Here is a 27,466-nt window from a genome sequence, read left to right on the forward strand (position 1 = left end):
TCATTAGGGTCCAGTGCAATCTGTGGCATACTGAATTTTACTAATGTATAAATTCAAAAAGAATCTAATCTGCAGAATATATAAGACTGCAAAATCTCAAATGGTCATTGTAGTGATATATCAGATTCAATGTCTTTCAAATTTTTTCATTAGGACATAAAAAGTAATTACTTTTGATAAGCAGTGGAATACTTCATATTACTACGTGAACTATACTGACAGTCCAATAATGCAACACGTCACTATTACATCAGTTGGTGGGTGCATTTTTAATCAAGGTCAAACATGGTGCTCACACAGTCAACTGCAAGAGTTTAGTTGAAAAAGCAATTACAGAGTGACAGCTCTTCAACTGAGTCTACTGGGTCAATTCAACATTGCTGCAGCAAAGCTTAATATGCAGTTAAAATATTGGCAAATTTCATACAGAAAAGATAGCCTGCAATAATAGTCCAGATTGTCAAGTATGGTAATCTTACGCTAGATCTTTCTTCAAAATGACAACAGTTCCAAATTTCTCTCAATAACATTTCCTAAGCCAGTGCAGATGCCAGTTTACCTTAGGCTCTGGTAAGGTGTGAAGCTAACATCACTCTTTTGTGGTGCATTGCTGACAATATATCTGGCTCGAGTGATTCAATCAGGCTGAGAATTTACCAACTGTGATTTGAAAGAATTAGGAATGGAGAGCATTAGCAACACTTACAACAGCAAGCACCAAGACCAGGCACATAAAAGACATGCTATTAAGCTGCCTCCCAGGTGAAAGATGATGTAATTAATACAGTAATATTCTTCAGAAGCAGGCCTGCTTCCTGGAAGTGGAAGGAAAGCTTCAGTTGGCAGCATTTTCATCTCTAAATCAGAAGGTTGTCTACTAGTCTCATTCCATCAAATCTAGCATAAACATCTAAGCTGAATTCCAGGATACACAAAGGTGTTAGACTGAAATCACACCACCTCTTAGGTACATGGAAAAGATAAATCCGTACCCCAAAAAAACAGGATTTGTCACGAGCCCACGGCTGTGGGCAGGTACTCGACGTGCACAACTGTGTTTTGTACATTATGACAGTACTAAACTAGTACTTCTCTGGCTGTTACATACTTTGGGAAGTCCTCAGGTCAGGAAGGCATGATATAAAAAGAGATCTTTCTAATTTACCCTATGTCCAAACATGACCCTGCTTTTGTATTTTTACTTTCAAGTGCAAAACACCACATTAGAGGGCACTGCAAACTTCATAGCTGCAAGGTGGTCTTGTTATGCAAATCAGATTGACTGCACAAGCTTCTTAAATTCATACACCTAGTCCTATATTTGAACATATTTTAAACTTTTCAACAATCCCATTTCTTTAAAAAAAAACTAATTAGACTGCTATCCCCAAGCAAATCCATGTAAGTGTTGAGCGGTTTATTTGATTCTGCTGTCATGTCACTATTAATGCAACTTTCAGTGTTTAGCTAAATTACTGGGCTGATTTAAAAGATGTTGGGTTACACTTTTCTTAAAGAGTTACTCTTTCCAAGTAGTCTCCCTCCTCTCAATCCTCTGACAGCAGCACATATCTCCAATTTTGGTACCTCGCACAACCCATGACTTCATTATTCCACCACAGGCATTTGTGACTTCAGTTGCCAAAACACTAAGCACAGGAATTTCCTGTCAATGACTTGCCACCTTTCTCTCCTACAAAATACATAATAAAATCTACTACTTTGACCAAGCTTTTGGAAACCTGTTCTAATATTTTATGTGGACTGGTGTCAAATTTTGTATCATGAACTTTGTTTCCTGTAGAGCGTCTTGGGGCACAAACGTCCTGGGGCACAAACGTCCTGAGAAAAATACAAAACATTATCACAATGAAAGCGATGTTACATCTTTTAGGCACAACTCCAGAGGCTCCAGTCATCCATAATTACTTCAATAAAATGAACAAGTCATCCCTGAAAGCTGTGATTGATCAACAACAGGAAGCAAAGTCGGAGAGAATTTTATCTTTGCCCAATTGCTACAACAAAAAAAACAGAAACACAGTCTGATTATTTCTTCTCCTGAGCACAGGCACAGTGATCAGCTGTGATGCTGGTATCAGCTGACAACAATGATCGGGGAACAGGACATCTGCCCTGAGTAGTCAGTTACACACAGAATAACCTGAATCATGGACAGAAGCTATATAATTTCATCCCTGAAAATACAAAGTTGAAAAGCCAATTACCAATTTTAGTACTTGATTTGTTATTGTAGGGGCAAAAAAAAATCACTTGCTATTTGATCATTAAAATAAAAAGCTTCACAATTTCAGGAAATGTTTCATGGATGAAATATAAAAGGCGCCCATCAACTAGGCCTGAATATAAACAGTCTACATTGATTCGCTTCTGTCTGTTTCCAGTGTGACCTTTTCGAATGGATTGCCTGGAATGACTGCAGTTATAGCAGTGCAACCTCCTCCCCCAGGGCATTATTGTCAGATGCTTTGTTTGCCTGTGTCTAGTTCAGCTTTGTAATTTCTGACATCTATTTTAAAAAATAGCCTTTGTCACGTTAAGTCAGTCATTTGCAACAGAACATTCTGCCTCCACAACCCTGCAAGGGCTTAATATCAGTGATAATGGGAACTGCAGATGCTGGAGAATCCAACATAATGAAATGTGCGGCTGGATGAACACAGCAGGCCCAGCAGCATCTCAGGAGCACAAAAGCTGACGTTTCGGGCCTAGACCCTTCATCAGAGAGGGGGATGGGGTGAGGGTTCTGGAATAAATAGGGAGGGAGGGGGAGGCAGACCGAAGATGGAGAGAAAAGAAGATAGGTGGAGAGGAGAGTATAGGTGGGGAGGTAGGGAGGGGATAGGTCAGTCCAGGGAAGACGGACAGGTCAAGGAGGTGGGATGAGGTTAGTAGGTAGGTAGGTAGGTGCGGCTTGGGGTGGGAGGAAGGGATGGGTGAGAGGAAGAACAGGTTAGGGAGGCAGAGACAGGTTGGACTGGTTTTGGGATGCAGTGGGGGGAGGGGACGAACTGGGCTGGTTTAGGGATGCGGTGGGGGAAGGGGTGATTTTGAAGCTGAAGTCCACATTGATACCATTGGGCTGCAGGGTTCCCAAGCGGAATATGAGTTGCTGTTCCTGCAACCTTCAGGTGGCATCATTGTGGCACTGCAGGAGGCCCATGATGGACATGTCATCTAAAAGAATGGGAGGGGGAGTGGAAATGGTTTGCGACTGGGAGGTGCAGTTGTTTGTTGCGAACTGAGCGGAGGTGTTCTGCAAAGCGGTCCCCAAGCCTCCGTTTGGTTTCCCCAATGTAGAGGAAGCCACACTGGGTACAGTGGATGCAGTATACCACATTGGCAGATATACAGGTGAACCTCTGCTTAATGTGGAAAGTCATCTTGGGGCCTGGGATATGGGTGAGGGAGGAGGTGTGGGGGCAAGTGTAGCATTTCCTGTGGTTGCAGGGGAAGGTGCTAGGTGTGGTGGGGTTGGAGGGCAGTGGAGCGAACAAGGGAGTCACGGAGAGAGTGGTCTCTCCGGAAAGCAGACAGGGGTGGGGCTGGAAAAATGTCTGGGGTGGTGTGGTCGGATTGTAGATGGCGGAAGTGTCGGAGGATGATGCGTTGTACCTGCACATCTGCCAATGTGGTATACTGCATCCACTGTAACCGGTGTGGCTTCCTCTACATTGGGGAAACCAAGTGGAGGCTTGGGGACCGCTTTGTAGGTTACGTGGAACAGTCCCTCTTCCGCACCTACACAGGCCCCAAACCCCACCTCTTCCTCCGGTACATTGATGACTGTATCGGCGCCGCCTCTTGCTCCCCAGAGGAGCTCGAACAGTTCATCCACTTCACCAACACCTTCCACCCCAACCTTCAGTTCACCTGGGCCATCTCCAGCACATCCCTCACCTTCCTGGACCTCTCAGTCTCCATCTCAGGCAACCAGCTTGTAACTGATGTCCATTTCAAGCCCAACGACTCCCACAGCTACCTAGAATACACCTCCTCCCACCCACCCTCCTGCAAAAATTCCATCCCCTATTCCCAATTCCTCCGCCTCTGCCACATCTGCTCCCACGATAAGACATTCCACTCCCGCACATCCCAGATGTCCAAGTTCTTTAAGGACCGCAACTTTCCCCCCACAGTGATCGAGAACGCCCTTGACCGCGTCTCCCGTATTTCCCGCAACACATCCCTCACACCCCGCTCCCACCACAACCGCCCTAAGAGGATCCCCCTCGTTCTCACACACCACCCTACCAACCTCCGGATACAACGCATCATCCTCCGACACTTCCGCCATTTACAATCCGACCCCACCACCCAAGACATTTTTCCATCCCCTCTCCTGTCTGCTTTCCAGAGAGACCACTCTCTCCGTGACTCCCTTGTTCGCTCCACACTGCCCTCCAACCCCACCACACCCGGCACCTTCCCCTGCAACCGCAGGGAATGCTACACTTGTCCCCACACCTCCTCCCTCACCCCTATCCCAGGCCCCAAGATGACATTCAACATCAAGCAGAGGTTCACCTGCACATCTGCCAATGTGGTATACTGCGTCCACTGTACCCGGTGCGGCTTCCTCTACATTGGGGAAACCAAGCGGAGGCTTGGGGGCCGCTTTGCAGAACACCTCCGCTCAGTTCGCAACAGACAACTGCACCTCCCAGTCGCAAGCCATTTCCACTTCCCCTCCCATTCTCTTGATGACATGTCCATCATGGGCCTCCTGCACTGCCACAATGATGCCACCCGAAGGTTGCAGGAACAGCAACTCATATTCCGCCTGGGAACCCTGCAGCCATATGGTATCAATGTGGACTTCACCAGTTTCAAAATCTCCCCTTCCCCTACTGCATCCCTAAACCAGCCCAGTTCGTCCCCTCCCCCCACTGCACCACACAACCAGCCCAGCTCTTACCCCCAACCACCTACTGCATCCCAAAACCAGTCCAACCTGTCTCTGCCTCCCTAACCGGTTCTTCCTCTCACCCATCCCTTCCTCCCACCCCAAGCCGCACCCCCAGCTACCTACTAACCTCATCCCACCTCCTTGAACTGTCCGTCTTCCCTGGACTGACCTAGCCCCTCCCTACCTCCCCACCTATACTCTCTCCACCTATCTTCTTTACTCTCCATCTTCGGTCCGCCTCCCCCTCTCTCCCTATTTATTCCAGTTCCCTCTCCCCATCCCCCTCTCTGATGAAGGGTCTAGGCCCGAAACATCAGCTTTTGTGCTCCCGAGATGCTGCTTGGCCTGCTGTGTTCATCCAGCCTCACATTTTATTAAGTGACTTACATAACTTGATGGCTCCATCTCTTAACTGTTTTTCAGTTAAGAAGCCTGGTGCTAACTCAATATAATCACCAAAACTAACATAAATTATTTCAAGACTTTGATGCTTGAAATGAGAGGAGTGTAGCCATATATGCAATGGTTAGATTTATTGCATTTCGAACAAGGCACAGGCATCGTTGGGTGCTGAAAGTGTAGAGTTGCTTGAGGATATGAAGATCCGTCTTCACTGAAGCACTCTGAAGTTTCTCACCATGGCAGAGAATATAATTATTAGATGGATGGTTGCAATGTTTTCATCTTGTTAAGAGCCACCAACAAGTTGGTTCCCATCTCCTGTTCTCTTTAGAAGCTGAAGACAGTATTTCAACTTTTGAGTCTGTGAAAACATGCTTTCATCTAGATTTTATCCTGGCTACAATTCCGAAAGATTTTTTTTGACAGTTTTGGAACCCTGTCAATTAACCTCTGCTCTTGAAAGTAATCAATGGTCAGTAGTGGGAATTGGCAGCAAGACGTGATCTGTTAGTTCTTGGAGGAATGCAGGAAATTTTCACCAAAGGCCAAAGTTAACAACATGCTGACATTGGGTCTTGCCCGAATCTCTGTTACACTGGACAGGAAGCATTTTTGAGATGAAGAGAATCAAGTCGCATTTGCATCACAGCATTCACCCACCAGAGTGGTGGAGTACGCTTGACTGCCAATGATGCACTTTTTCAAAATTAGGCACAGAACAGTCAAATTGTGCACGGCAAGATCCACAACAGCAACGAAGCAAGAGATCAATGAGCAATTTTAAGTTAAGGGACAAAATCTAGGGCAAGACGTGGTGGCACAGGCCTAAACTTTGAACCGTCAGTTGTGGTTGTGAAGTGTAATAACTTACGTGTTACTGATTTTTAGCAGGATGAAATTATTAAATACATAGGTTATTAAACAAAATAATTTCACTCATTAAATATTTAGAACAATCTAAAAAGTCTCAATTTTTGGCTTTAAAAATGGCTTGCTTTGCAATCTCTGAAGAAATAGTCAAGGATAAAACTTTTCAATTCAAATCTTTGGAATCATTCAGTATTTCTATTCAAGTGAGTTTTGAGAAGATTTGTAGCTCAGGTTGAGGTTCTGGATGTGAGTTTGCTCGCTGAGTTGGAAGATTAGTTTTCAGACGTTTCGTCACCATTCTAGGTAACATCATTAGTGAGCCTCCGGTGAAGCGCTGGTGTTACCTAGAGTGGTGACAAAACATCTGAAAACTAACCTTCAAGCTCAGCGAGCAAACTCACATCCAGAATTTCTATTCAAATTAATGTTTATGAAAATGAAGAACAGTCAAAAGACAGAAAGACTGCTTGTAAATCTACATTACACAATTTCTCCTTAACAATAACTTAATTGAATAAGAGTGCAGACAAATCAAGATGGATCTGGCAAGAAGTAAACTGAGCAGTCGGTAGCATGTCTCCCTCCAATGGCTTGGGAAAGAGTCATTACCCCTCCAATGAACAGAGTTAAACCTGCTAGGGTCATTAACTAAGATTCAAGCTGCAAACTAACTCTAAAGATAGATGCTTTCTTTATCAACAACATCTGCACGTATATAGCAATATATCCTGCCCCACTGCAAATGAGCATTTTCAAAGGAAACCATTTGTCAATAATATTTCAAATGGAAAGAAACAATGAGTCTTTACTGAGTGACCCCATGCAAGTTCTGGATTGTGTCATGAAAACTTGTTAGATCGTCCAAAGTAATATTTTAATAGCACCATCCAAATGTTCCATGAATAATTGAAGAGATTAATTGAGAATTCTGGAGTTTTAGTAGGGCACTGTTATTACATTACAGGGATAGTCAGAGCAAGTAAATGCCATCTGGTTTGGACAGTGTTTTTTCCCCACCTGAGAACATAACCACAAATACTCAAGTAACTCACACATATCCCGCTGTTCAATATCATCATGATAATAAGACATCGACATTCATATTGAGTGTGTGCGCACCAGATCAGCTGTTGACTGATAGGAATTATTGAACTCTCAGTCTGGGTTACTGCTTATGACTGTGTCAAGCTATTGTACAACTTGCTTACAAAGTCAATATGAAATGTGAGTATACCCTTTGCTATTCAGAAGCAGTAAAGACAAAATTTCTGAAGGAGGATCTAGGCCTGAAACGTCAGACTTTCTGCTCCTCTGATGCTGCTTGGCCTGCTGTGTTCATCCAGCTCTCCGCCTTGTTATCTCAGATTCTCCAGCATCTGCAGTTCCTGCTGTCTCTAAGACAAAGTGCCTGTTTATGCAAATTATCTGGAAAATCACTGAATCACTGCTTGAGCCCTTTGACAAGGATCACAGAAAATGCACACTCTGCAGTGGACACTTCGCAACTCGAACATTTTTGCAAATCCAGAAAGGAGCAACTGACAACTGTTGCAACAATCAAACTCTCCATCTATTTTTCTCTTTTGTCCTGTTCTCTAGAATTTGGGAGAGGAAGCTGTCGGCTTGGGGGGGGGGGTGGGGGTATTGGGCTCCATACGTGGGGACTGCATTAGCTCCCCCCACACTTCTCCACGGGGGTCCTGTGCCAGCCTCACTCTTGCAAGCTCCAGCTGAGGACCCGTGCTTCGCCTTCCTCGGGTTACACGGCAAAGGTGTCAATGTCACTCCCGCCGGACCGCTTCCACTCTCAGTCTCTGGCCATTCGGCTCAGTCTCTCGCCTCCACAGGCTCTGGGCAGGCGCCTCTCCCAATACCGCAAACCCCTCAGGGAGCCTGTTCACCTCCTGCCTCAGCCCCAGGGGGGGGGCCCTGTCCCTCTCTTCCTCCACCAGCACCACCACCACCTCAGCCCCCGTGGTCCCTGTCAAACGCCCCCTCCCCCACTACCCCCTACTTCTGCTCTCCCTCACCCCAAGGTCCCTATCAATACTGGTTCACACCGCCCTCAGGCCTTTATTGCTGCCCCTCACTGCCTGGCCCCTCTCCTCCTCAGCCCAGGTCCCACCTCAGTAACTCTCCCCCCTCACCCCCGGACTAACCTCTTTGACGGGGGGGAATTTTTTCCTGCACTCCAGCGACAGGCTCCTCAAGTCGCTCTGCATGTTTTCCAGTAGCTTCTTCACGGCCTCGGGCGACGACGTGGACATTTTCCTCATCTCGGGGCCGGCGACGGATTCACCCCCAGCCCCGTCTCCGGCCGCCCCCAGGCGCCCTGTCGCCTCGCCAGAGCACGGGCCTCAACCCACAAACCACCACAACGCGACACGTCACCCACACTTCCGTAAACACTGCCCCGTCGGCCGGAAATTACTTTCCCTTTCGGTACGCAGGGGTCTCCCAGCCCGGAGGCCCCACCCAGCGCCATCTGTCGGTCTGGAGGCCTCTCCCATTGCCACCACTCCCCAAAAACAGTCCAATTGGTCTCTCCCAATGCCACTTCACTGTCCGGCACTCTCTACCAGCGCCGTCTGTCGGTCTGGAGGTCTCTACCAGCGCGAACAGTCAGTCCGGAATTTCTCCCATCGCCATCTGTCGGTCTGGAGGTCTCTACCAGCGCGAACAGTCAGTCCGGAATTTCTCCCATCGCCATCTGTCGGTCTGGAGGTCTCTACCAGCGCGAACAGTCAGTCCGGAATTTCTCCCATCGCCATCTGTCGGTCTGGAGGTCTCTCCCAGTGCCACCTCCCCCACGTCAGTTCAAAGATGTCTCCCAATGCCACTTCACTGTTCGGAGGTCTCTGCCGGCGCCATCCGTCGGCTCGGAGGTCTCTACCATGCTCTGCCTCTCTGTCTGGCAATGTGAGGATATTTAATAGATAAAACAGCATGCATTTTTGCCGTAAGGGTTTCATTACATCCTCTCAAGTGTCTTCAACTCCGTTATGTGTTCTGAAGACGCCGGCTACCATAAACATGGTTCCTTGAAAGTGAAGTCACAGATAGGACGGTGAAGGCGGCATTTGGCATACTTATCTCCATTGGTCAAAACATTTGGTAAAGGACGAAATTACTGCAGATGCTGGAATCTGTGCTGAATACAAAAAATGCAGAAGATCATAGTAGGTCACGCAGCATCAGTGGAAAGAAAGCAAGCTAATGAAGTCATCCAGACTCGAACCATTAGCTTGCTTTCTCTCTACTGATGCTGCCGGACCCGCTGTGATCCCCAGCATGTTTGCATTGAGTTTTGGAGTGGCAGCTGTATAAGAAATCGGTGAGGCAAACTTCAGAATATTTAATACAATTCTAGTCGACCTTCTTAAGGAATGACGTTGTTAAACTTGCGAGTGTGCAGAAAAGATTTACAGGAATGCTGTTGGGACTGGAGGGTTCGAGTCATAGGGAGAGGCTGAATAGGCTGGGGCTATCTTCCTTGGAGCATCAGAGGCTGCAGGTGACCATATAGGGGTTAATATAATCATGAAAGGTATGAAAAGGGTTAGCATTTAAGTTCTCTTTCCTAGGTTGTGGTGTCCAAAACTACAGGACATCAGCTGGGTGAGGGGGGAAAAGGTGGAAGAAGTTGCTCCATAGGTCCCTTTTCAATGTTGGTGGTCAGAGGTAGTAGTGGCAGGCAGATGGGTGTTATGAATAGGAAGGTTAAAGAGGAGTATGGGCGAAATGCTGGCACATGGGAACAAAAACAAAGATGCTGGAAAAGCTCAGCAGGTCTGGCAGCATCTGTGAAGGAAAAAACAGAGTTTTGAGGAAGCGTCAGCGGACCTGAAATGTTAACTTTTTTTTTCCTTCACGGATGCTGCCAGACCTGCTGAGCTTTCCCAGCAACATTTTGTTCCTGATTTACAGCATCCGCAGTTCTTTTGGATTTTATTTTCTGGCAAATGGGATTGGATTAGATTGAGATGGCACGGACAAGTTGAACTAAAGTGTCTGTTTCTGTGCTGTATGACTCTATAATATCATTTCAGATGGCTTCCGATTTTCCTCCACAGAAAGTTCCCCTCACCAGGGTTGACAGGTCTGTAGTCAATGGGAGTAATTGAAAATGGACTAATATCAAGTAGTGGTCAATGGATTTAGTATCTGTTTAGATAAATAATCAACAATAGTATCCTGTTGGAATCAATGAGATCTTTGCTGTCATCTATTTTCAAAAAGGTAGCATTGCGGCTCGTTGGTTAGTACTGCAACCTCAGTGTCAGGGATCCAGGTTTGATTCCAGCCTTGGGTGAGTATATGGAGTTTACATGTTGTCTACGAGAGTTTCTGTCAGGTGCGCCAGTTGCCTCTCACAATCCAAAGATGTGGACATAAGGTGGATTGGCCATAATAAATGGCCTATATAGTGTCCAGGCATGTGCTGGCTAGGTGGGTTAGTCATGGTATATGGAGGGTTTCAGGGATTGAGTAGGGAGTTGGACAGACTCACAAAGAGCAAAGTGATCAAATTATGTTTTGTGGAGTAATTCAATTCAATAGGTATAAACAAGTTCATATTTAAACATAATTAGTTTGTCTGTTATGTGAATCATGTGCATAAACAGTGGACATGTTGAAATGGTTGCCAGCTCATGCAGTGAATGCTGATTCAGTGCACTGAGAAAGAGCTAGACTTGCTCCTACCTTTGGGAGATTTCACCTTGTACAAGAAGCAGTCATCTTTGTAATATAAATCACACCAATGTAATCCTGTGGACTTAGCAAAGCTGGCAGGAGAGGAAGAGGAAGATGAAGGGAAGTGTTCTCTTCAGTCGTGTAATTTTTTTTCCAGATTCCTCTTCCAATTTCCCCATTTCCTTTTCCCAACTGGTCTTGGTTTTGTTACTTCTGGGTGGTCGCATGGCTCTAAATGAAGTAGAGAATGTCTGTTCTAAATGCAAAGCATCATAATTGAGAGGTAGGTTCAGTGATTCATTGTACATTTGTGTAAATGGGATTTCAGCTCCAAGCTGAGACAAATTTCCAACAGAACAAAACTTCCCAGAGACACAAACAGAAGACAGCAAATGAAAGATGGCCAGGGTCAGAAAGATTACAAAAGGGGTTTTAAAGAGGGCCTGAAAGGCTGAGGTTTAAACTGAGAATTCCAGAGTGTAGATTAGATTCTTATCATAATGAATAGTCCCTTGTATATCCAAACATCTTTATTGTAAACTCAGATACACTAAGCAGCTGTTGAGATATAATTGATTACAAGTACATAGCCTTATGATATATACTCATAAACCTTAAACTACATGAATTTGAAGACATCTCTCAGTAAATATTAAGAATACACTGTATTAAATCATTCACATTTACTGGACTGTGCATCAATAAATATGCAGAATACCTTATAAAAGCAGAACACATTTTAAAATGTCTTCAAAATAAATAAGAACCAAGGCCAAAAGATTGGCAATTTTATGTTATGCTAATTAGAACTGTCACTGGTAAAGTGTTGGGCAAATTAATTATTGATACTAGACAAATTAATCAGATTCCTCTAGACTGAGGTTTTTTTTTGCCTGTTCATCCAAGCTTTTCCAAGAACTGGCTGACTGACAAGTTCGACATTTTACAGCTGTTAACAGGAAACCAGTATTTATAAATCACAAATCTTCTAACATTGTTGCCTGTTATGAACAGATTTGCAAGCAAACCAAGGCTTTGCAAAGTTCATGATTTGATTCTAATGGCTAATGCAAGATTCCTCTCCAGTGGGGGTATCAAAACAAGATGGGTGATCCATTTAATGTACACATCTGATCAGTCCACAAGCATGCTCCTAAGCTTCCATTGACTTACTGTGTCACCTCTCCACCATACTCCCATGCTATCCTTTGTCTTCAGCTAGTCCCTTCTAATGAAATTCAACAACACTTGAAAAACAGCATAGTTCTACTTAGCATTCTACATTTTGTCTTACACAGGTTTAGTATCTTTAGGTAATAACCACTGCTCCCACTTTCTATTGAACAGTAGGTTCAGTCCAGAGCTAACTGGAGTGAAGGCAGAGCTGGTACTTTTATAGGAATGCTTACTGTTCAAAATGTGGTTCTTCCTGCCCTTTTTAAACCATGTTACAGCCATCTTTCTCCAGATGGCTAGATTTTCAATGCTTCTTGCCCTGTCTGTTGTAACTAATTAAGTCTCTTCAGAAACAAAAGATCAGTCCAGAATTTAGAGATAACAGCGTGGAGCTGGAGGAACAGAACTTTGCTGCTGCTCTAATGCTGCCTGGCCCACTGTGTTCCTTCAGCTCCACGGTTCTGACTCCAGCATTGGCAGTTCTTACCATCTCTCAGTCCAGAACTTGTCAGATTACCCCATTTTGAGTCGCTCTAACAGACATTTCGCTTTTGTTTATTTCCTGTCTTCCTTTTCCTGGGTCTGCATTTATCTGATAACTGCTTATCTCTGACATCTTCCAGCTCTTGTGAAAGAATCAGAAATGTGAACTACAGTATCTCTCACAAAGATAATGGGAACTGCAGATGCTGGAGATTCCAAGATAATAAAATGTGAGGCTGGATGAACACAGCAGGCCAAGCAGCATCTGTGCTCCTGAGATGCTGCTTGGCCTGCTGTGTTCATCCAGCCTCACATTTTATTATCTTAGTATCTCTCACAAAGCTGCCTTGTCTGCTGATAGTTTCCAGTGTTTTGGTTTCAAATGTACAACATACACAGTTGAACGCTTTTCTTACTGTACTAAACTGGCATTAATGAAACCACAAAGCAAAATCAATTCCCTAAAGAAATGTTATTGTTTCCATAGCTCATTGGCCTTGGAATCATTAACATTAACTGCATACCATCACCACAGGAACATGGAATATATTGAAAAGTACATTTTACAGGAAAAATATTGTTCATGAGACAAGGGGTAACTGGATAGATCTTACAGAAAAATGCTGCATATATGCTGGACTGAATTAGAGACATGCCTAGTATATAGTTGCTAATTACACAATCACTCATCCAAAACAAAGTTGAATTATTTATTCGTTTACAACTGTTTGATGTGAGGGTAGTCACGCAAGTGCAACTTGACATCAGTCAGTTTTTACAGCATGGCAAGAGGCCTTTCAGCCCATCATGTGCCAGCCATTAAGCATTTTTCTATTCTAATCCTGTATACTGTAGTTTTAAATGATTATCTGAATACTTCCTAATGTCCTATTGGTTTCTGCCTCTACCAGATTTTTAGGTAGTGAGTTCCCGATATCCACCAACCTCTGGCTGTGAAGAAGTTTAGTTAAATGCCCCTCACTTCGTGCTCCTTACATCATAACCTGGTTATTGACTCTTCTGCTAAAGGGAAGCAGTTTCGCCCTACTTACACTGTGTCCCTCAGTATTTCACACACCTCAACAGTCCGCCTCCCCCAGCCTATCTCATCTCTCTTCATGGCCGAATCGTTCCAGTCCAGTCAACATCCCCATGAATCTTCTCTGCAGCCTCTCTAGTCCAGTAACATTGTTTTCATAGTGTAGAGACCAGAACTGCACATAGTATTCCAGTTGTGGCCTACCTAATGCTATATACAGCTTCAGCATGGTTTCTGAATGCATAAATCTTGAAGGCCACATGACCCTTCTTCAGAAAAGTGTGTGCGCGCGTGCGTGCGTGTGTGTGAGAGAGAGAGAGGGAGAGAGAGAAAAAAGGCGGCGGGGGGAGGGATTGAAGCTGTGACACTGCATACTTTCAAGGCTGGGTTAAAATGACTTCTTTCTTGACAAGGGAGCCAAGGGTTATGAGAAACTGATAAGAAACAGTTAAAATCACAATCAGACCAGTCTTGAATGTATTGACTGGTTCAGCAGGTTCAAAAAGCCAAATGGCCTTTTCCTATTGCTGTTTCTTATGTTGATTCCCTCAATTTGGCCAGGTTGGCAGGAAGGTTTATAATCCGAAGCAATCTTTGACAACAATCTATGTCCTCACAACATATGCAAACCACAGAAACTGTTATTTTTAAACTGAGTTCAGGGGATATGGGTATTGCTGACTTAGCCTAAATGGATTGTAGACCTTGGTGGTGAGCTGCTTCTGGAACTGCTACACTCCAGTATTCGTGTATATAATTCTGAGTGTGTGAGTGTAAGTAAGAGTGAGAGGGAGAGAAATGGGGAGGGGGGGGTGGGGAAGGAAGAGGGAGAGAGAGAAGAATGATAGACTTGACACAGCACCAGTGTGTTTTTCAGGAGAAGTTTTCCCTATAGTCAAGAAAACTATAATCTTCTATGCACCTTCAGTGTTTAGTGACTTTCAAGGAGGCATTTGGATAAACATCCAAGGAGAAAAATTTTACAGGGCTGTGAGCAAGAGGAAGTTGTTGGGTTTCCCTTTTGAAAAGGAGATACAAGAAAAATGGGTTGAATCATCTTGTCCCCCATTTTTCCATTATTTGAAACCTATCATTTATTTATTGTGTACGCTTCAGATTGTAAAATAAAGTCGCATGGCCCTTAATGTTGACAGAAATGGTACACATCTACAAAAAGGTCAGAAATCAAACGACACCAAGTTATAGTTAAACAGATTTATTTGAAATTACAAGCTTTCAGAGTGCTGCTCCTTCATCAGATGAAGTGACCTGACAAAGGAGCAGTGTTCTGAAAGCTTGTAATTTCAAATAAGCCTGTTTGATTTTCACTGGGTGTCATGTGACTTCTGACTTTGCTCACCCCCATCAAACGTTGGCACCTCCACCTCACAAAAGAATGTGTAAAGCACCATAGGCAGCTTTCACTCACTACTTAATATCTACAGCTAAGCGGACCAACAATAGTTTGCATGCACTTTCGCTCCAAGTATTCATGCTGTTGTGAGGAAGAGAAAACGAGAATACCTGACACTAACCATACATCAGCACTGCAAACACAGTAAACAGTTCCAAGCACAGCATCACATGGAACCCTATAAAATGATATTAAGTTGATGGCCTGAAGATTGCTCAGAAATAGGTTTGAAGCAGAGAAGACAAGCGCTAGAGAAGTTTTGGCAGGGACTTTACAAGCAAGCTTGTTGGGATTCTGAAGGACCTCATTATAATTTAACCTAAAATACCCTTTCAGGTGCCAGATGAGCACTTCTGGATGTGAGCATGTGGCACAATGTGGCTGTGAATTGTTGGCAAATTTTGGGGATAATGTGATACATTTTCAAGTCTTAAATGACTCTCAGTGAGCAGTTTGCAAGTCAAATTGTATTTCTGCCTGACCTAAAACTGAAAGGAACACTATGATCCCCAACTTTGGAAGTTTTGCTGATGATCTCCCCCAACCTGTGTGGGAGAATTGGCATTTTCAATCTCATAACGGAGAGGTGACAGTACAGTGGTGGCAATGGACTAGTAACCTAGAAACTAAGTCATGCTCCAAGACCAGGGTCCAACTCTTACCATGGGTGGGAGTTTTCACATTTTAAAAATCTGAAATTTAAGTCTAATGATGACCATGAAACGAATTGGAAAACAAAACCTGGTTCACTGATGTTTTTTGGAAAAGAAGTCTTACGCCCTTACCTAGTCTGGCCTACATGTGAATGCAAACACATAGCAATATCTGAAATGGTTGAGCAAGCCACTCAGTTGTACCACTCTGCTAAAAGGTCTCGAAAAAAGTATGAAACTTGACAGACCACTTAGCACCGACAGAGAAACCGGAAATAACAATGGCAAAGCCAGCACAATCAATGTTCTCAAAAATATTGGGGACAAAATTGCAACAACTATCTCAGAAATCAGTGAAGCAAAGGTCTGATATTGTCTGTAAGGTATGATTCCAGAATTTGGAATCATATGGAATCTATAACCAAGACACTATCATTACCATTCCAGGTATGCCTGTGCCAGACTAAGCAGAGGTGATGGTACAGCATATCCAGTCAATAGAAAGTTACTTTGGGAATCCTAAACATTGAATCCAGAATCCATGAAGTCTTACATCATCAGGTCAGGAAACCTCCAGCTGATTACCACATACCACTTGCCATCTCGAACGACTGATCAATAATCCTGCATATTGAGGATTACTTGGAGAAAGCAATGAGGGTGGCAAGGGCATTCAGGGACTTCAAGATACATCACAAGTTGTTTGGCAGTACCACAACTGATTGAGCTAGTTAATTCCTAAAGGAAATAACTGCTAGATTGGTTCAATGGCAGGTACAGAGAGAACTAACAAGAAGGGGAAAAAGCGTACCTGATGCTCACACTCAAATCTAAATCGGTGCATATTCTTCTGCCCATGATAATATCACTAAGAGTTACCATCTCACGGTCATTGTGGAAACGAAGCTCTACTTTCATTTTGAGGATATCCTTACTGTGTATGGCACTATACGATAGATTTCAAACAGATCTTACAACTCAAGACTGTGTATTCATTAAGCGCTATAGGTCAGCGATAGGGGAATAGTGCTCCAACACAAACTGCACCCTCATGACCTGGCTTATCCTGCATTCTAAAACGATAAGCAAGCCAGGACATAAAGCAAAAACTGCTGGAAAAGCTCAGCACTTCTGGCAGTATCTGTGGAGAGAAATCAGTGTTAACGTTTCAGGTCAAGTGACCTTGCTGCTCGCGGTAAAGTGATGGAAGGAGTCATCAACAGTGCTACCAAGCAGCTCTTGCTTAGAAAATAACTCGTTCACTGATGCCCGATTTGGATTCCATCAGGGCTACTTAGCTCGTGACCTCTTTACACCTGTAGTTCAAAAACAGCTAAATTCCAGGGATCAGGTGACAGTGACTGCCCTTGACATCAAAGTCACATTTGTCAGAGGGAGCCTTTAAGGAACCCAAACAAAATTAGAGTTTGTGGGAATTGGGAGAGAGCTCTCTGCTTTTTAGTAGTTACACCTAGCAAAAGAAATTAGCTTTGGTTGTTGGAGATCAGACATCTCCAGCATGTGGGAATTGCTCGTGGTCATGTCGTCAACCCAGCCATCTTCAGTTGCTTTATTCATGACATACCTTCGATAATAAGGACAGAGCTGAGTTATTCACTGACAATTGCACAATATTCAGCACATTTCACAACTCAAATGGCAAAGCAGTCCATATTCAAAGGCAGCAGGATCTGGACAGTATCTGGGCTGATCAGTGATACAAATGCCTGGCAATGACCAGCACCAATGAGAGAATCTAACTTTTGCCCTTTGACATTTCCATCACCAAATCCTCTATCAGCATTCTGGGGTTACTATTGACTAGAAACTGGACTGGAGTAGCCATATAAATACTGCGGCTACAAGAGCAGGACAATGGCTAAAAACCCTATGGATACTTCACTTCCTGACTCTCCTTTAATTGTTCACCATCTACAAAAGTAGAAGTCAGGACTGTAATGGAATACTCCTCACTTGCCTGGGTGAGAGCAGTTCCAGCAAAAAGCTTGACACCAAAGACAAAGCAACCCGACTGATTAGCACACATCCACAAACAGTTGCTCCTTCCATCACCAACACAATGGGATTAGTGTGTACAATCTCTAAGATCCTTATTAAGGCTCTATAACAGGGGCATAGAGTGGAATGCAAGGAGACGAAGTTGCATTTGTAGAACTTGCAAAACTGGATATAACTCTCCACTGGCTGGAGTTATATCTGGCACACATGGTTGGTGGAGATTAGTCAGCACAGCTGTAGGATCTTGGCCAGGAGTTCTTCAGCATAGTTTCAGAGGCCCCAGCATCTTCAGCTGCTTCGTTAACACCCATCTCTCTATCTCAAAGTCGTAAGATATTTGCCCATGATTGCACAATATTCAGCACCATTCTTCACTCCTCATATTTAAAGCATTCCATATTCAAATGCAGCAAGATCTAGTCAACATCCAGACTTGGGCTGACAAGTGGCAAGTAACTTTCTTGCCACACAAATGCCAGGCAATGATTGTCTCTAATAATACACAATCTACCCGTCACTCCTGGACATTCAAAACTGTAATCAGGACTGAATTTGCCACTATGAAAATACTTTGGGATACCATTAACCGGAAACTCAACTGGACTTGCTACAAAAATAAGTGGCCACAAAAGCAGGCCAAAGGCTTGGAGTACTGTGGTGAGCAACTCACCTTCGACTCCCCAGAGCCTGCCCACCATCAATAAGGCATAAGTCAGAAGTATGATGGAATACTGCCCACTTGCCTGGATGGGTGCAGTTTCAACAACACTCAAGCAGTCTGACACCATCTAGGACAAAGCAGCCTGCTATTTTTGACACCACATCTGCTTCCTTCATCATTGATGCTCAGTTTAGGCAGCAAGTATAATCTACTAGATACATAGCAGAAATTCAAAGATCCTTAGACAGCATTTTACCAAACACATGACCACTTCCATCTCAAAGGACAAGGGCAGGAGAAACATGGGAACACCATCACCTGCAAGTTCCCTGCCAAGCCACTCCTCATCCCGACTTGAAAATATATCGCAGTTCCTTCACTGTCACTGAGTCAAAATCCTGGAATTCCCTCCCAACACATTGTGGATCAACCCTCAGCACGTAGACTGCAGTGGTTCAAAAGGCATCCAGAGATAGGCAATAAATGCTGGCTGGTCAGCTAGCCAGCAAAACTCATGTCCCATGAACAAGTTATAAAATACGCTTATTAGGCCTCAGCTGGACTATTACATATAGTTTTGGGTGCCACATTACATGAAAGATGTGAATTTATTGGACAAAGTGTAGAAGTGACTGACAACAATTAATCCAGGAATATAAAGCTTTGATTATGAGAATAGATTAAAGATGTTGGGACTATACTCCTTGGCAGAAGGCGGCTGACAGGAGATCTGATTGAGGTTTACAAAATCATGAGCAGACCAGAGTACATACGGAAATACAGTTTGCACTCGTAAAAGAAACAAGAATGAGACAGCATAGATAAAAAATAATATGCCAACAAAGCAAGGATGGTGAGGAAAAACAATTAAAACAACACCAAGTAGTTCGGGCATGAAAATATACTGCCTGGAAAAGTAGGGCAGGCAGGTTCAATTGAGACATCTAAGAGGGCATTGAATGTTTAGATAGATAGAAATAGTATGCAGGGATATGGGGAAAACGGAGATTAGGATGAAGTAACAGATCCGGAGCAGGCATGATGAACTAATTGGCTTTCTTCTGTGTCGTAACAACAGGTGGCTCAGTGGTTAGCACTGCTACTTCACAGTGCCAGGGACCCGGGTTCAATTCCAACTTCAAGCGACTATCTGTGGGGGAGTTTGCACATTCTCCCCAAGTCTGCAATGGGTTTCCTCAGGGACCTCAGCTTTCCTCCCAAAGTCCAAAGACATGCAGGCAGGTGGACTAGGTCATGCTAAGTTGCCCAGAGTCCAGGGATGTCAGGTGGATTAGCCATGGGAAATGCAGGGCTACAGGTAGAGGATAGTGCAAGTGGTTTGGGTGGGGTAGTCTTTGGAGGGTTAGTGTAGACTCCATGGGTTGAATGGCCTGCTTCCATGCTGTCAGGATTCTGTGATTCTGAGAAAATGCACTGCCAAAATTCAACATCGCTCCACAAACAGCACCTTGCAAACCCACAGCACTGCCATCTAGATGGACAACAGCTACATGAAGACCCAAACTTACATGTTCTTCTCCAGGCCTTCACCATCCTGACTTGGAAATATTCTTCCATTGTTGCTCAAAGCCCCTTTGGTGTACTGATACCAAATGGACTGCAGGAGACCATTACTTTCTTCAGGACAATTAAGCGCTTGCCCAGTCAGCAACATCCAAAGAAAATAAGAACCAACTTATTTGTCCTGAACTTCTACAGAAAAACTTCCTTTTCTCGTATTACAAATCATAATTTGTGCCAATTTTAACCTCCACTTGCAAATATCTCACATTCACGTTGACATAAGCTGCACTAAACATTAGGATCCAAACTCTGCACCAATACATATGACTATACTATTCTTGACACCCCATACAGCACAAGCTTAAGACATCCTTCAGGACTTCATGTCTTTTGTTTCTATTTTGTTCATAGGGATTACAATCATTGAACTAAAACTCCACACGTATGTGTGCAAAGTTTCCACAAATACATTTTAAACGAGGCTACCATTTAAGGAAATATTAATTTAGCTAATTGTTTAACGCCAAGTTTGAAACGTAAGCCTTCACTGAAAACATATTGTAGCATGCTATACCTACCATTCCAGTGCAGTTTATATTCCCCAGGAACCGATGATAACTGGGCTTGCAGTATGCTTTACCCAGTTATCAGGACAGAGTGGAGTAGCTAAGGCCTTGCATAACTTTATTGTAAATTTATAAACAAACAAACATGCAAGCTTCAAATGTAAAATCAAATGAAATGAAGTGCAGTCAAACATTTACCTCAGACATGCTGGAGGTCCACGACTTCCATTTTACAAAGCAAAGGGAGAATAAATAAAAAAAAGGGGAAAGATAGACAATAAAACATCAATAATTATCAGCACTAGTATCAAGTTACTCTGCAAAGCCATTTTAGACTTATACTTAACTGATTCTGGTCTACAATAGTGTTTCTAGATCTTTAACTATAACATCTCAATAAAATAATTTACCAAGTGTACACTCACAGAGTGAACTTATTTATACAATACACCATTCAAATCAGTTTTTAATGTGTTTTTGTTTCATTTTCATTTAAGCAAAGACCATCGTTTCATTTATTGGCATTGGGACACGAAAGCAATCAACTTCACAGAGACCAGCAATTCCTTAAGCATTATGCAGCTTCTGCCAATGGCAGTAAGAAACCAAAAAACACATCCTTTGACTTACATCAAATGGAAAGCAGCAGTTCAGAAAAATAAAAAAAATCAAAATCCCACTCCAAGCTATTGGCATCCTGGCCCAAGTACAGCTCACTAATAAATTCAATGTTTACCCAGTAATATATACAATTGTTACTGCAACATGCAAATGATTACTATACACAATTCAATATGCTGTAAGGCTATGGTGAATTCCAAAAGGGAATTAAAACAAAACTAACCCACTTGCTCACTTGTTCTATTAAATTTGATAATATAATTCATTGCTATATTGTAACTTTTGAGCCTAGGTTTTAATATAATAACTTAAGAGTTACGAAGATAGTTACATTAGGCCCTGGCCATACACCAAAAGTAAAGAGTGCAAACAAAGTTTGCTGAACAAATGAAAATTATCCAGCACGTCAATTTAATCTGTTATGACATTCTATTTTTAACCCTGAGTACTGCAAGCTCGTTTGCAGTTTACAAAATACGTTTTCTGTCATAGAATACCTGCAGAAACGACTTTCTGTTCATTTCTAATGCTGCACCTCACAATTATTTGGAAAATAGAATTGAGAAATACACAGGGACAGCCGAGCATTTCTAAATCTGTTGACTTCTTGAATGGACACAATTATAATTTCCTTTGTTTCCTTATTTTGGTGCAGAAATGCCACTGCAGTCCTCAAAGGGTTAAAGTAGAGTTTATAAACGTTCATAGGTAGCACACACACACAAACTTTATTCACTTCTACAACATGGGTCCATTCCACTTAGCTTATCTGGAATAGTCACCCATAACACAGGTTAATTGATGATGATCAATGGGAACTCGGAAGTCACTGCATGGCATTTTCAATTGCCAGTTTCGTCACTAGTCCTCTATTTTGATGGGCCTTATAATGCTTGTTCAGACAAAGTATGCAGGAGTTGTCACTGAATTAATGACACATTCTGTTTAAGTGCTCATGTTTGCCATTGCTAGAGCAGGGCACATACATTGCACACTCTGTTTACTTTTGCTCATGAAACAGAATCCTTACAAAAATAACTGACTTTTTTGGGGCGATGAACTATAACATTTTCAAAAAGATTTGGAGGAGTGGAGGAGGAACCACTTAATTATTTCTTACATATAGTGTAAAGAACCAGCATACATCAGTAAGACAAATAGATTTCATGAATCAATTAGCTTCTAGTTGATTTTCTAATACACTTCAGCTTCAAGTAATTCACTTAAGTCTATCTCATCATGTAAAATCCAAAATGGCTTTTAGTTTGGGCTGATGTAGCACCTCTTTTCCGGATGATGTTTCACTCTTTATTTGTGGTATGCTTCCAGCTTTCCAGTATATGGGGGCAGGAATCTGCATGAGAGAGTTTTGACATGACATCACTGTTGTCAGTTTGTGTGCATGCAGTTTTCATTTTCTACATCGTTCTCATTGCAATCTTCGTCACTCTCCCGCTGGATGCATAAAGATGCAGAAGTTTCCTTCTTAGCAGTATGATCGTGTGCAAAATAGCCAGTACCACTGATTGTATCTTGTCTCTGGTAGAAGAGGACATAAGCTGCTTTGGACTGTTGGAATGAAAAAGAATGCAGGTTCATTTATTGTGAAATGTCTGCTCACAACTAATTTAGTGACCGCAATCCCCAGGCCACATTTCAGCAGAACCATTGCTGTTCTGATATTTAACTATTTTATAAAATACAACAGATCTGTTTCAAATGTGAATTCAACTACGTGAAGTGTTTAAACACAATTTTTGTTTTAGTAATTGTTTCTTTTAGTTCTCCACCTTTGGATGGGAAACCATAAAGGACACGGTTTTTCAGCTCATGAGTAAGCCATCTAAAGATCCAATTATTTTTGTCGGGTGAGTAAAAAATGGGAAGATATTGGGGATAAATATACCAAAATGATCAGAAATAATAGTTGTTTGCACAAGTAAATACAAAGAATTGCAGCTGTCTTCAATTAAAGGCACAATGGTAGAATTTTCATTTAACATCCCTCCCTGCCCCAGACATTCAAGTATTATTAAATTCTGATTCAGACAGCTTTGCAAGACAAAGAATTAATTGTAAAATCATTAATCTTTTGGATGCGTTAAGACACGCCTCCAGGGCAGTTAAGACTTGAAACTGGATCTTCTGGGTGGTTATTTTAATCAACTTGATTTGAAATGCTATGATATGTCCAGGGCAGGTGGGTCTTGAAACTAGGCCTTCTGGCCCAGAGGTCAGGAGGCTATCACTGCACGCAAAAGCTCCAAACTTACTTTTAATCCATCTCTTACAACACACTTTCAGGACAGGTGTACTCGAATTCAGAACCTTCTGGCTTAAATTAAGGATATTACCACTGCACAAGATCATCTGTGTGATTATTTTAATTAACCTATTCAGACATGCAATGACATGTGCAGAACAAGTAGGACTTGAGGCCAGACCTCCTGGTCCCAAAGACAAGGAGCGCTAACACAGCTCCAAAATATCATCAGGAGCTGACTGGATATTGTTTATAATTATATGCAGGCGAATATTAATTGGTGATTCATTTGAACCCTGACATAGATCGAAACAAAAATTTGTTAGCCTGCCTTAAATAAATGTTAAAAATTGAAGATGATGCCGATTCTGCACTTCTGTAATTACAGTTTGAATTGTAACAATGAAGTAATACTGTTGTATTGGGCATGCCATTTCTGAAAATTGGATGACAAATTTTTCTACGGTCTGTCAAATACAATGGGTCCCACAATATTATTTGCAGAAAATTTGATTTTTCTTAGTGACCGGGGAAACATTTGTTTCTTAAACATCTTTTGTTGTCTTCAGCACCTTGTTGTATGCAAATTAACATTTATGCTGGGTTACATCATATTTAGTTTTCTTGCAAGATCTGTCCCATTATACAACGTCTACACTTAACGGGCCAAATGCTTTGCAATGCTCAAGGACTTGCAAGATGCCAAGTAAATAAAGTTCTTTATTAGTAACAAAGTGATGGAAGCATCACAAATTTGCATTGTTGACTGAAATAAATCAATTCTTTTTAAAGAAAGGACTTTTACACCTGTCTGTACAACCAGTTATGAAGAAAATACAGCATTCCGTTATCAGGAAAAGTGGTACTGGGGAAAAAAATACTTGCCACTATTTGGTCTTCTATTGCCGATGAAACACTGGTGTCATCAAAATAGTACCATTTATTGTCATCTTTGTTCTTGGCAAATGCTGTATCTTTTGGATAAAGGCAAGTTAGCACAACTGATAAGAGAAATGCAGTCTAGCAATATTCTGAGATAGTAGTACCTGCAGATGCTGAGATAACAAGGTGTAGAGTTGGGAGAACATAGCAGGCCAAGCAGCATCAGAGGAGCAGGAAGGCTGACATTGCAGGCCTAGATCTAGGCCCAAAATGTCAGCCTTCCTGCTCTTCTGATGCTGCTTGGCCTGCTGTGTTCATCCAGCTCTGCACCTTATTATAGCAGTATTACAATTTTTTTTGTCTATAGATTTAACACAATCTTTAGTTTTAAAATGTTTGCTTTAAGAAGAAAAGTGCTTACTAACTAGAACAAAATCCAAGGATCATCACAGGAAATTATCACCTTGTTGGAGTGGCACAGCGGTTAGAACTGCTGCCTCTCAGTGCTAGAGATGCGGGTTTGATTCCACCGTCAAGTGACTATCTGTGTGGAGTTTGCACATTGTCCCCGGCTGATAGGTTATTCCAGGTACTCCAGTTTCCTCCCACAGTCCAAAGATGTGCAGATTAGGTTGACTGGCCATGGGAAATGCAGGGTTACAGGGATAGGATGGAGGGGAAGGGGTCTGGTTGAGATGCTCTTCAGGGGCTTGGTGTGGACATAATGGGCCAAACGGCCTGCTTCCACACTGCAGGGAAGCTATGTGCTTCTATTCCATGAAAGGCAGCCCTGGCAGCAGGCTCATTATTTTAAAACTCGATGACTACCACACAAAGGCATTTTGGCACAGAAACGAACTTTTAGTAGTTCGACAAAACATCCATGATGATGGGTGAAGCTGTAATCCCATCAACTTTATTTTAAGGAAAAGATGTTTGAATATTCTTGAAGCAAACACAAATTTAGCATGAAAATTTCTACAACTGAAAGCTGTGGGAAAAGGCCAGCTTTGAAAATAATGGCCAAACATGCTGTTCCAAAGACCACTCTTGAGTAATCCCCATCATGAAGCAGCTTGATATTTTGAGTAATGAATGGCCTAGATCTCACAGGTAGTACTGACTGCTGTGGTATTGGACTTTTGTTGCAACATGATGTTTAGATCCCTGTTCAAAAAGACCCAGTAAGAAAAACAAAAAGTAACCTTCTGAGGAACTGACCCTAACATAACAGGCTCGTTACGTTGACATTGCTGCTGCCTGTAGGCAACAGACAACAGGTGCAGGAGTAAGCCATTTGGCCCTTCGAGCCAGGACCACCATTATGATCATGGCTGATCATCCATAATCAGTATCCTGTTACTGCCTTATCCCCATAATCTTGGATTCCACTATCTTTAAGAGCTCTATCCATCTTTTTCTTGAAAGTATCCAGAGACTTGGCCTCCACTGCCTTCTAGGGCAGAGCATTCCATATATCCACCACTCTCTGGGTGAAGAAGTTTTTCCTCAACTCTGTTCTAAATGGCCTACCCCTTATTTTTAAACTGTGTCCTCTAGTTCTGGACTCACCCATCAGCGGAAACATGGTTCCTGCCTCCACAGTGTCCAATCCCTTAAGAATCTTATACATCTCAATCATATCCCCTCTCATCTTTCTAAACTCAAGTGTATACAAGCCCAGTTGCTCCAATCTTTCAACATATGATAGTCCCGCCATTCCGGGAATTGACCTCGTGAACCTACGCTGCACTCCCTCAATAGCAAGAATGTCCTTCCTCAAATTTGGAGACCAAAATTGCACACAATACTCCAGGTGCGGTCTCACCGGGGCCCTGTATAGCTGCAGAAAGACCTCTTTGCTCCTATACTCAATTCCTCTTGTTATGAAGGCCAGCATGCCATTAGTTTTCTTCACGGCTTGCTGTACCTGCATGCTTGCTTTCATTGACTGATGTGCAAGAATACGTAGATCTCGTTGTACTTCCCCTTTACCTAACTTGACTCAATTTAGATAGTAATCTGCCTTCCTGTTCTTGCAACAAAGTGGATAACCACACATTTATCTGCATTAAACTGCATTCTGCCATGCATCCGTCCACTCACCTAGCCTGTCCAAGTCACCCTGCATTCTCACAACATTCTCCTCACATTTCACACTGCCACCCAGCTTTGAGTCATCAGCAAATTTGCTAATTACTTCTAATGCCTTCATCTATATCATTAATATATATTGTAAACAGTTGTGGTCCCAGCACCGAACCTTGTGGTAGCCCACTGGTCACCGCCTGCCATTCCAAAAGGGACCTGTTTATCACTACCATTCTGAAAGGGACCCATTTATCACTACTTGTATAAGATTTAGGAGGTAAATACAGCACAGTACTAAAAATAACAAAAGTAGTACACCTGAAGCCAAGTGGAAAGTCAAAACAAAGTCACCAAGCAAGCTGAAATGTTCATAATCACAGAATCCCTACAACATGGAAGCAAACCATTCGGCCCATCAACCCTCCAAAAGGATCCCTCCCAGACCCATTCCACTACCCTGTAACCCTGCATTTCCCCATGTCTAGCTCACCTAGCCTGCACATCCCTGGATCTACGGGCAATTTAGCATGGCTAATCCACCTAAACTGCACATCTTTGGACAGTGGGAGGAAACCAGAGGAAACAGGGAGAACGTGCAAACTCGACATAGACAGTCGCCCAAGGCTGGAACTGAACTCATGACCTTGGCGTTACTTGGCAGCAGTGCTAACCACTGATCCTCCATGCCCCATTCTCCCCAAAATGTTAACTCTAGTCGATCAACATTCAGTGTGGTAGCTTCACCAAAGACCCAACATTTTATATCAGTCATTTCAACAAGGACCCAAAATTAATGCCAGTCAACAAAAGATTGCATTTAAACAGTGCTTTTAACATTGTAGACCAACCAGAAGCACTTGAGGAGCCTTTGCAAAGCAAATTTTGACAGCAAATCACTGAAGAAAAATTTTCAGGAAGAACGAAATCTTGATCGAAGTGACAGTTTTATGGTGCATGTTAAAGGCAAGAGAGGGGTAAGGAGCTTAGGAACAGAATTGTAGAACTTAAGACCAGTGTAGCCAAAAATGGATACCAATGATCAAGCAATTAAAATCAGAACTCAAGGGGCCTGAACTAAAGGAAGGCAGATATCTTGGATGTGGAGCAGAGAAGTTTACAGAGTTTGGAGGAGTAAGCTCACTGAGAAATTTGAAATAACAAGGAGAACTTTAAAATC

At 42.8% G+C, this 27,466-nt stretch overlaps 2 protein-coding genes across 6 annotated transcripts in view; both read right to left on the bottom strand.

The window, feature by feature from the left end:
* The window catches only part of mon2 (MON2 homolog, regulator of endosome-to-Golgi trafficking), a 133,601-nt gene extending 125,003 nt beyond the window's left edge, over positions 1–8,598 (bottom strand). For both annotated transcript variants that reach the window (XM_048548669.2, XM_048548667.2), the window contains exon 1: positions 8,362–8,598. In XM_048548669.2, coding sequence (XP_048404626.2) covers positions 8,362–8,478 — 117 coding nt within the window. In that variant the 5' untranslated portion in view covers positions 8,479–8,598. The remainder of the gene's footprint in view (positions 1–8,361) is intronic.
* Positions 8,599–12,887: 4,289 nt separating this feature from the next.
* Positions 12,888–27,466, bottom strand: part of LOC125460720 (ubiquitin carboxyl-terminal hydrolase 15-like) — a 137,645-nt gene continuing 123,066 nt past the window's right edge. For all 4 annotated transcript variants that reach the window (XM_048548468.2, XM_048548467.2, XM_048548470.2 and 1 more), the window contains 2 exons: positions 24,202–24,290; positions 12,888–22,622 (listed from right to left, as the gene is read on the bottom strand). In XM_048548468.2, the coding sequence (XP_048404425.1) occupies positions 22,443–22,622; positions 24,202–24,290 (269 nt within the window). In that variant the 3' untranslated portion in view covers positions 12,888–22,442. The remainder of the gene's footprint in view (positions 22,623–24,201; positions 24,291–27,466) is intronic.

The sequence above is a fragment of the Stegostoma tigrinum genome, chromosome 18 (assembly GCF_030684315.1).
Source record: "Stegostoma tigrinum isolate sSteTig4 chromosome 18, sSteTig4.hap1, whole genome shotgun sequence".
Taxonomy (NCBI): Eukaryota; Metazoa; Chordata; class Chondrichthyes; order Orectolobiformes; family Stegostomatidae; genus Stegostoma; species Stegostoma tigrinum.